We start from the raw sequence: 10,592 nt of genomic DNA on the forward strand, positions 1-10,592 counted from the left end.
AAAATGTACGAATATAATGTTTTCACTTTGTTTAATCAAAAAAAAAAAAAAAAAAAAAAAACAGAGAAATTTCGTTGTCTGGCTTCGTGGAAAAGGACAAAGTTTTGAGGAGTACTCAAACACAGATCAAAAATCAGAGTCAACTTTCGATTAAAAAAAAAAAAAAATCAACTTCCTCCCAAGAAAACATGTGGAGTGATCCCGTCCGTCAGTGTCAAACTCATGTGTTTCTGCAGTGAAGTGTTGTCGTTTCTCTTCTTCTTATAAAACTCACTTCCCGCTTCCTTGCAAAAAATTAACAAAAAGTTCAAGATTTTTCCTTGGCAAAGTTCCAACAAAAACTATACAAGAAAAGCAAAAGAGGCATTAAAAGTTTCAAACCATATATGATATATATATATATATATATATCCAATGCCTCCAAAGCTACCCATTAGCCTTCCCACTCCCCTAAGCCGTAAGTTCATTAAAGAAGCCTGCAATTCAGGTGATTTGCAACGTGCACGCCACATGTTCGATCAAATTCCCCAACCAGACCTCCGTACGTGGACCATCTTGATTTCAGCTTACACGCAACATGGGTTTCCTAAGGAATCTATAAAGCTTTACAATCTAGTGCGAGCACAGGAAATTATACCTGATAGACTAGTACTTTTGTCGGCTGCTAAGGCTTGTGCCACTCTGGGTGACATTGTGAAAGCCAAAGAGGTTCATGATGATGCGGTTCAATTTGGGTTTCATTCTGATACTTTGTTGGGCAATGCGTTGATTGATATGTATGCTAAATGTAAGTGTGTTGAAGATGCGAGACGGGTTTTTGATGGTATGCGGGTGAAAGACGTGATTTCGTGGACCTCGTTGTCGTCTTGTTATGTTACTTATGGTCTACCTAGACAAGGTTTGGAGGAGTTTCGTGAGATGATGTTAAATGGGGTGAAACCCAATGTGGTGACTGTGTCTTCAATTCTACCGGCTTGCTCTGAACTCAAAACTTTGAATTCAGGAAGAGAGATTCATGGCTTTGTAGTAAAGAATGAAATGGGAGAGAATTTATTTGTTTGTAGTGCGCTTGTTAGCATGTATGCTAGTTGTTTAAGCATTAGGCACGCCCAATTGGTATTTGATAACATGTCTCGGCGAGATGTTGTGTTGTGGAATGTAATTCTAACAGCATACTTCTCAAATAAAGAATGTGAGACGGGTCTTGAATTATTTTATCAGATGAGAAACGAAGATGTCAAATTGAATGATGCTTCATGGAATGCTGTCATTTGTGGGTGTGTGCAAAATGGGAAAACTGAACTGGCGCTGGAGATGCTTGGTCAGATGCAAGATTTGGGTTTCAAACCTAATCAGATCACTATTACTAGTGTCTTGCCAGCTTGCACGAGTTTGGAAAGCTTAAGGACTGGCAAAGAAATTCATGGTTATATCTATAGACATTTGTTTATTAAGGACTTAACGACCACAACAGCTCTGGTTTTAATGTATGCTAAATGTGGTGACTTAGAACTTTCACTAAGGGTCTTCAATATGATGCCAAAAAAGGATACTGTTGCTTGGAACACAATTATCATTGCTAACTCTATGCATGGGAAAGGAGAAGAAGCCTTGTTGCTCTTTGAGAAAATGTTGGACTCAGGAGCGAAGCCCAATTCTGTTACTTTTACTGGAGTATTGTCTGGTTGTAGTCATTCACAACTTGTTGACAAAGGCCTCTTGATTTTTGATTCAATGAGTAGGGATTACTCAACAGAACCTGATGTGGATCACTACTCCTGCATGGTTGATGTACTTAGCCGTGCTGGTCGGCTAGAACAGGCATATGAGTTTATACAAAGAATGCCTATAGAACCAACTGCTGCTGCTTGGGGAGCATTGCTTAGTGCGTGTAGAGTACATAGAAACATGGAGTTAGCAAAAATTGCAGCGAAGAAGCTTTTTGAGATTGAACCTCATAACCCTGGAAACTATGTATTGTTATCCAATATATTCTCCACTGCCAATTTATGGGAAGAAGCCTCAGAAATTAGAAAATTGATGAGTGACAGAGGAATAATAAAAGAACCAGGTTGTAGTTGGGTTTAGCTGAGGAATAGTGCTTGCTGCTTTATTGTTGGTGATAACAAAAATGAACACACTGATGTACGAAATTTTGGGACAATTTGGTTTAAAAAATGAGATTGGCTGGAAATGTGCCCAACATTGATGTTGTTCTACAAGATGTGGATCCAAAGGATAGAGAGAATTCTTTATAATCACTCTGAGATGCTCGCTGTTGCCTTTTGGGATTCTTAACTGGAATGGACAATCATCAATGAGTTTATTAAGAATTTACATGTGCAGATGTCATAATGCCATTAAATTCATGCGAGATTGTAGGTGTGCAAATCGTTGTAAGAGATACCACAAGTTTCACAACAGGTATGTGAATTGTTTTTGAAGATATTTGGTGTTTTTTCAAATCCACCTTATACGATGAAGTGCTAAATAAAGCTATGCAGGTGGTGTAGATGCTGAGGATTGGAATCAATTTCTGGTTGCATCATATTAAAGAGATGGTTGTGGGAGAGAATTAGGAACTTTGCTCTATCTTGATTTGAATATTTTCAATTGCGAAATGGCAAATGGAATATCGGTATATAGATGTTGAGTTCAAAACTTCAAATTTGGGTATGACATCATGAGTGACTAAGGTTTAAAAGAAAATAGTTTTCGTTAAACTTCCTTGACTTACTCCTTGGTAGAACGATTAATCTAAACTTGCAGCAGCAAGAGTATTCAGATTGTAAGGTAAGTGGGAGCCTGTTGTATAATAAACTGCTAGAATGACATGCTAAACCAAACCTTCGTTTAATAAGATATGAATGGGTTGCGCTTCTTTGTGTCACTTGATTGCAGTTAAGTACTTCAGTAATTCAAATGCAATCTGTATTTGTAGGTGACACAACAGAGTAATAATTATTTTCAATTTCAGCCTCTTTTTTGTTCAATTTAGGATTGAACTTTCTCTGATTTTAGATATTAATTGATAACTTTCCATCAGTATAATTGAATATTTTTCTCTTTGCTCACATGGATTTTGCTTTAAGAATTTTTTAATGGTGTAGGTAAAGAATGAGGTCTCTTCGTTATTAATTTTAAGCAAAATCAACTGTTCATTCAATTTGCAGATTTAAAAAAGATTGTAAAAAGCTGCTAGTGGTTTTGCTTTTGCTAAGCTTGTATCCTGTTTCTCCGGGGAGGATTTGTTACAGCAATGTTAATTTTATGGTCTAAATTTGTGAGGAAGATTGGAGGACCTACTAAGATTGGTTATGTGGTGGAGTTTTGGGTTTCAAAGCCAATGATTAGGTCTCAGAACAATGTGGAATCTAGGATTTGTTGGTTGATCAGGTTTGAGAAAATACCAATTATAAGCAAAAACAATTGAGCACTTGGTCAGGCCATAAAAGACAAACTAATGGAAATAGACAAAGGGGAGGAAAATCAGAATGTTTTGCAAAGTTTAGGGTTGAAAATAGAAATTCTGAAAGTCTAGGTACAAAAAGTGAACTTATGTGATAGTTTAAGGACAAAAATGAAATTTTACTCTAAAATGAAAGTGTTTGAGTGGAGGGTGTGTCGAAATTATCAATACCCCTGGTGTGTCCAATTTGTCAATTGGACAATGAAACTCTAGTCCTCTCAGTTGCCCAAATGCCATGGTTGTGTGCCAATTAGGAAGTTAACTTCTATGACTACTCAATTTGATGATTTATAGAAAATAAAACACATTATGGCTTTTGGATCCTCAAAGGAGTAGGAATTTTTTTATGCACAACCTGGACTTTCGGGAAAAATTGAAACAGCCTTATACATGAGTAGGGGTGGCAATTGAGTGAGTTAGGTAGATTTCAGGTCAGGTCATAAATGAGTTGGGTACATCATTATCCAATTACCCATTTATAACTTGTATGAATATAAATTAAATGGGTTTGGTTTACTTCCAGTATATTTTTAAATAAAATATATTTGTTTTGTTCTAATGAGATTAACTGAAATCTCCTTTTTTTTTTTTTTTTAACTCATAATAACAAATTTCAATTGCAGAATTTACACCTTCTATATATGGAGTTGTTCGAATATGTAAATAAATCACAAACATGATCCAAGTAATAAATTCCCAAGCTTCCTTTTTAGTTTGCCACACAAACATCTCTTTTTCTAAGTTTAACCATGCACTATCATCTTATCCAAAAAAAAAACCATGCACTATCTTTGATGTAAAAATAAATAAATAAATAAAGTTTAACCATGCACAAAAATTAGAATAACACTTTCAAATGAAAATAATAACAAATACACACGGTCATTTTCTTTCAACTAAACAGAAATTAAGTGAAGCCAAAGGAAAGGAAGAAATAAGAAAACCTTGGCAATTCTTCAAATGCAGTTGCAGAGTAGAAGTTAGGACTATTAAAAAGCTGTATAAAAAGAAAAATGTAAGGGATGTAAAACCTCTTCCTATACAAGATATAGAAGTAACGCTTTGAATACCCAAAATGATACAATAGAAATGTGGAGAGATCCCTTTCAAATTCGATAGTATTCATAAAAATAAAAAATAAAAAAACAAGGAGGAGCTGTATATCAATGAATTCCTATACCCTTGTGTTAATATGTATTGTTAGTGAGATATGTTCAAGTTACACCCGGTGTAACTCTAATGAGTTACATATTTTTTAAACTGTTAAATTTAAGTAAATCCAACGGTTAAAAAAAGACACATTATTACAAATATTCTTATTAAGATCTCATTAATTGCCCTTATTTATTACATTCTAAACCTATCTCTAAATCCAAAAACATTTGATGTCTGGCACTTTCTATCTACGTTTCTCTCTATGTCAAAAGCAAGTTGCTCCAACTATTTTTGTCACCTTCCTCTCTTTCGTTGTCAAAAGCATACGAGGATTATGCTACTGTCTACTCTGCCCAAATGACTTCTTGCACATCCTTAGGGTTGTGATTTGACAAGGGAAATAAGATTATTTTTAATTAAAGCAACTCGATCTGGATAACTCCAAGCTTCCCCCAGATATAAACGGATACAAATCTAGTATTCAAGAAAAAGAAAAAAAAAAAAAATGACGACACAAATCATTGGAGTTTAGTGGCCTTTATAATTGTACATGAGATTTCTCTATACTTGTTACGTTTCTTGCTTTTAAATTAAAGAGGGAAGGAAAATGCAAGAAGAATGGATTCTTTTAGGTTCGTGAATAGTTTATCTAGCTTTTTGTTGAAATTTTTTTGTTGAAAGTATGTTAAAATATATTTATACTTTGAAAAAAATGAGAAAATATGAGAAAAAAATAAGATTTTAAAAAGATATATATAAAAACTAAAAGCCGAAGCTAATAGTCTAATACCAAACCGGCTTTACATGTCAATGTTGTTGTTTTTTTTTCGTTTTGAAGATATTTTAGTCCCAGCGTGATCTCCACTATAACATTATTGGAATAACTATATTTCCAAAAAATTCCAAATATATATGTAATACAAATTTAGTCCTATTGTTTACTTTATATTCGGAAAGAATAATTTAATCAATCAGTATACAATAACAAGTTGGAATTTGTAGAATAAAAAAAAAAATGAATCAGGTTCAACTACTATTCACCGCTTAACAGTTATAATATCAATGTGGACATGATTGTAGATTTTTTAAGCTCCAGGTTGTGCCCTGAGAGGGTCTCTCTCTGATGGTTGCCGGCAACCTATGGAGGTGGAGCAATGGTGGAGGAGACAGAGAGAGAGAGAAACGGAGAGAGAGAAACATAGAGAGAGAGAGAGTCAAACGTCAAACGTTTTTGGGTTTAGAGATAAGTTTAGAATGTAATAAATGATGGCAATTAATGAGATCCTAATAAGAATATTTGTAATAATGTGGGTCTTTTTTTAACCGTTGAATTTACTTAAATTCAACGGTTTAAAAAAATATGTAACTTTTTAGAGTTATATCATGTATAACTTGAACATATCTCATATATATATATATATATTTATGTATGAGTCTTGGAGAAATCTTGATTGCTCCAAATCCACATCCATACACTATACGTTTCTTCATCAAATGTTTATCTATATGTCTTTAGTAATAGAAAGGTCAACAAAAACACCTAAACCATCTAACCAGATCAAAAATTAGAGAAAAAAAAAAAGAGTCAAAATGGTTGTTATTATGGTATGAGTCCTAGAGAAATCTTGATTACTCCAAATTCACATACACACATGATTTGTTTCTTCATGTATGGAGAAAATGGGCATTTGCCCCTTTCGCCAAAAATTTTCAGTAAAATATCCCATATCTAAAACTATTTGGGGAAATGCCCCTGTTTTGAAACTCGATTTTTGGACAATCAAGTTATAGCGAACTGAAAATAAAAATAAAAAAATTCTGGAACTCGAGTTCCAAAAAGTTTTTTTTTTTTTTTTTTCTAAAGTCTACGTTCGCTATAACTCAATGTTCCAAAAATCGAGTTTTACATTTGAAACTTGATTTTTAGAAAACTGAGTTTCAAAACAGGGGCATTTCCTTAATTAGTTTCAGACATATGGCATTTTGCTATAAAGTTTGTGAGAAATGGGTAAAAGCCCATTTTGGCCCTTCATGTATAGGAATGGTGGTGCGTGATAGTCAAGGATGGGTGATGGCTGCTTTGTTTGTGAAACTGGAGGGTTTGTAATATGCAGAGGTCATTGAGGCATTGGCTTTGGGTGTGCTATTAGGTTTGCAATTAAGACTAGCGTTAGTTCTGTTATAATTGAGATAGACTCGTTTCCGGTGGTTAAAGCTATACAAGACACTGCTGAAACTACTTCTCATATCAGACACATCATAGATGACGTGAAACATTTGTCAATGGCCTTAAGAAGCTATAAATTTCATCACGCAAAGAGGGAGGCAAACTAGGTTGCTCACACACTAGCCCACAATTCATTTTGATACAGAGACGGTCTAGCTTGAAGAGACTCCTCCTTACATTTCTATTTTAATCCAATATGATATTGTGTAATTGCTAGTTTTCTTTTATTGAAAGCTTTATTAATCTCCTTCTCAAAAAAAAAAAAAAAAAAAAAAAGTCAAAAGGGTTGTTGTTAAGGTATGAGTTTTAAAAAGAAATCTCAATTACTCTACATTCACGGCCAAAATGGGCAAATGCCCTTTTCGTGCAAAAATATCAGTGTTTTGCCCCCTTTCCCAAGCTAATTAGAGAAATGTCCCTTTTTTGAAACTTGATTTTCTCAAAATCAAGTTTCAATGTAAAACTCGATTTGTAGAATATCGAGTATGGGACGATCAAACTAAAAAAAAAAAAAAAAAAAAAAAAACAAACAAACAAAAAATTGCATGGAACTCGAGTTCATGGAGCTTGAGTTCCATTAAAAACACCCCTATAGGCCTCCATGAAACGCAGCTATAGGTAAAATTATAAAATAAAAAAAAAAAGATCATGGAACTTGAATTCATGGAGCTCAAGTTCCATAAAAAACGCCACTATAGGTACGATCAAACTAAAGAAAAAAACTTGCATGTTTGAAAACGCCACTATAGGGCTTTAAAAAATTGCATGGAACTCGAGTTCTAGGATTTTTTTTTTTTTTTTTTAATTTTTAATTTGTTATAACTCGATTGTCCAAAAATCGAGTTTTAAATTGAAACTCGATTTTAAGAAAATCAAGTTTTAAAAAAGGGGCATTTTCTTAATTAGTTTGGAAAATGAGGCAAAACGCTGATTTTTTTGCACGAAAAGGGCATTTGCCCATTTTGGCTCCATATTCACATTCACACATGATTTGTTGTTTCATCAAAAGTTGACCTTATATGGGGAAAAATGCCCTAAAACCCCCTACACTTTGAGGTAGTAATCATCATACCCCCTAAATTGTTTTTAGCCAATTTACTCCTTGAATGTGCTAAATCAATACTTCTATTAAGTTTTACCATTTAAATGAACTGACATTAATCATTCGTAAAGTTTCGATTTTATTCAATTATCCCAAAAAAAAAAAAAAGTTTAGAGTATTCTACTAACAAATTATGTTCATAAAATTGCATTAGCATATCATTAAATCAGCTTAGTCATGAACTAAATATTATTCGCTTGACCTGTTGTTTCCTTTGTTTCTTCTAATTGTCAGTTTTAATGAAAGGTCCTTTTGATTTTAAAAAATTTCAGAGGACCAACATTCAAAATGACATCCCTATCACAAAGGCCCCACCTTTCACACCCCCACATAAAAGACCAAACAACTAGCAATAAGAACAGCACACCACATCGCCCTAATTTCATCGGACAAGCAATTGGAAAATTTTCGGAAAAAGCAAAAAAAGTAGAGGAGAGAGAGAGAGAGAGAGGTTGAATTATGCTTAAGTAGTCTTCACCATATCAGAGCAAGCTAGGTGGATGTAATAGACATCCTCTTCCCGTCTCTCCTTAGTTTCTCTCTCTCATGACTAAACTCTAGTTTCTCACTCTCATTGGTTTGGGTTTGGTTAATCTTGCCCATGTGCGTGTACATCTGAGACATTAGTTTTTTAAAACTGTAAACTTAACAAAAGTATCAATCTGGCAGATGTGTAAAGTTAAGGCCTGAAGGGAGTAAATTTATTAAAATAAAAGTTCAAGAAGTGTCAGAGCATGTTTTCCAATAATCTTACTGTCTCTAAACCTTTTTTCGATGCTAGGAAATACATGCAACACATTCGTTTCGAGGAAATCGTCACTATTGTAATTTAGTGCTAGAAAGGTCAATAAAAACTCCTAGACTATCTAAGTGGACCAAAAACTAAGATTAAAAGGTAAAAAAATTGTTTTTTTATCTTAATGTACGAATCTTGGAGAAATCTTGATCGCTCCACATCCACATTCTCTGTTATATCTATATGCCTTTAGTAATTGAAAGGTCAACAAAAACATGTAGACCATGTAACCATACCAAAAACTAGGATTAAAGGTCAAAAGGGTGGTTGTTAAGGTACAAGTCTTAGAGAAATCTCGATTACTCCAAATTCACATCCACACATGATTTGCTTTTTCATCAAAAGTTGATCTTATCTTCTATATCTATATAGTCGACAAAAACACCTAGAATAGCTAAGTGGGCCAAAATTTGAGATTGACATTACTATTATTTAACACATGAATTGAATTACTTACCTTTAAGGATGAACGTTCAATTGAAGGGCAAACTTTGTTAATATCATAAGTAATTTTGTCTTTATGATACAAATAAATTTATTAGTTTGTACGAAATATTAATTTCTAGAAAAAAAAAATTAGCTGCAAGTCATATTTTAATGTAGGAGAGACAAACGTATAACATATGTTTCTTCATTTTTTTTTTAAGAACAAAATTAATCTTACCATGTTGTGAGCATTACTTTCGAATTTAGTTTTTCTTGTTTTATTAGTTTAGTTTCGAGCACAATGTGTTGGGTATGTATAGTATATTGTAAAAAATTAATTTATTTTGTGATTATATAAACAAGAGCAACATACACAAATCATCATAAATAATAACACAACAAATTAAATAGGCAATAACAATAAATAGAAGAAATCTATAAAAATTATTAAGTAACTCGTAGACCGAAAGGATGATGCAAAACTTATAAAGACTGTTGTTTGACACAATTTTTTTAAGATAGATTTTGCCCTCTCACAAAATTAATGGTTCTTTGAGACCCACAGATGTTTTCCTCCTATAATCCAATGATCCATTACAAGTAGAAGAAGCATTATTATCTCCATGCACATCAAGCAAAACTGTATTTCTTTCTTTCTCTTTGACTCTATGCATATTTATACACAACATATATAAATATATATATATATATATATATATATGTATATTTTTTTTATGGGATAAAGTTTATAATTAAAAATTATGAATAAGAGACTGCATATATATGTTTTGGTTAACGAACATATTGTTTAGGAAAAATTGTTGTGCACAAATTTAATGGCACAAAAAATAAAATAAAGTGATAAAAAGTTATTACTTGGACAACAAAGCTTAACCCACACATGTCTAAGTTGAACTTAATATTTTATTCATAAAATAATCCTTTTAACGAACATATTTTATCAAGAATTTCCACCACTTAAAACCTTATTTAAGTTGAGTTAAACGGATCTAACCCTTAAATGTGCAGCACAAGCTTTAAACTCACACACATCACTCTTTTTTCTAAATGTGGTAACTTACTTGATTTTCTTTTGATAGATGAATTCACATACACAAGGGTATGGGAAAATTTCTATAATTAATCCTTAATTTTATGTTGGATTTTGTTAATGGATATACCTAAGGTCATTTGTTTGGGTTTGACTTACCTCCAGTACTTTTTTAACTAGAGGTTTCTTTTTGTTTCAAATATGCAATACCAAGTGGTAGTGGATTTTAATCTCCACATTTTATTTAGTTAGTAGGTGATATGACAATTTCTTATTAAAACAAAAGGAGATTCCAGTTTAAAAAGTACTGGATGAAAGCCAAATCCCATTTGTTTAAGAAATACTTTTAAAAATTTTTTAGGCAAA

The 10,592-nt window shown here is 32.9% G+C and overlaps 1 protein-coding gene across 1 annotated transcript; it reads left to right on the forward strand.

Moving 5' to 3' along the window:
* Positions 1 to 200: 200 nt before the first annotated feature.
* LOC126720750 (pentatricopeptide repeat-containing protein At2g13600-like) lies at positions 201 to 2,980 on the forward strand. The gene is made up of 2 exons (XM_050423542.1): positions 201 to 2,424; positions 2,505 to 2,980. The coding sequence occupies exon 1, from the start codon at positions 415 to 417 to the stop codon at positions 2,086 to 2,088; it is 1,674 nt and encodes a 557-aa protein (XP_050279499.1). The 5' UTR covers positions 201 to 414; the 3' UTR covers positions 2,089 to 2,424; positions 2,505 to 2,980.
* The last annotated feature ends 7,612 nt before the right edge of the window (positions 2,981 to 10,592 follow it).

This window comes from Quercus robur, chromosome 4, assembly GCF_932294415.1.
Source record: "Quercus robur chromosome 4, dhQueRobu3.1, whole genome shotgun sequence".
Taxonomy (NCBI): Eukaryota; Viridiplantae; Streptophyta; class Magnoliopsida; order Fagales; family Fagaceae; genus Quercus; species Quercus robur.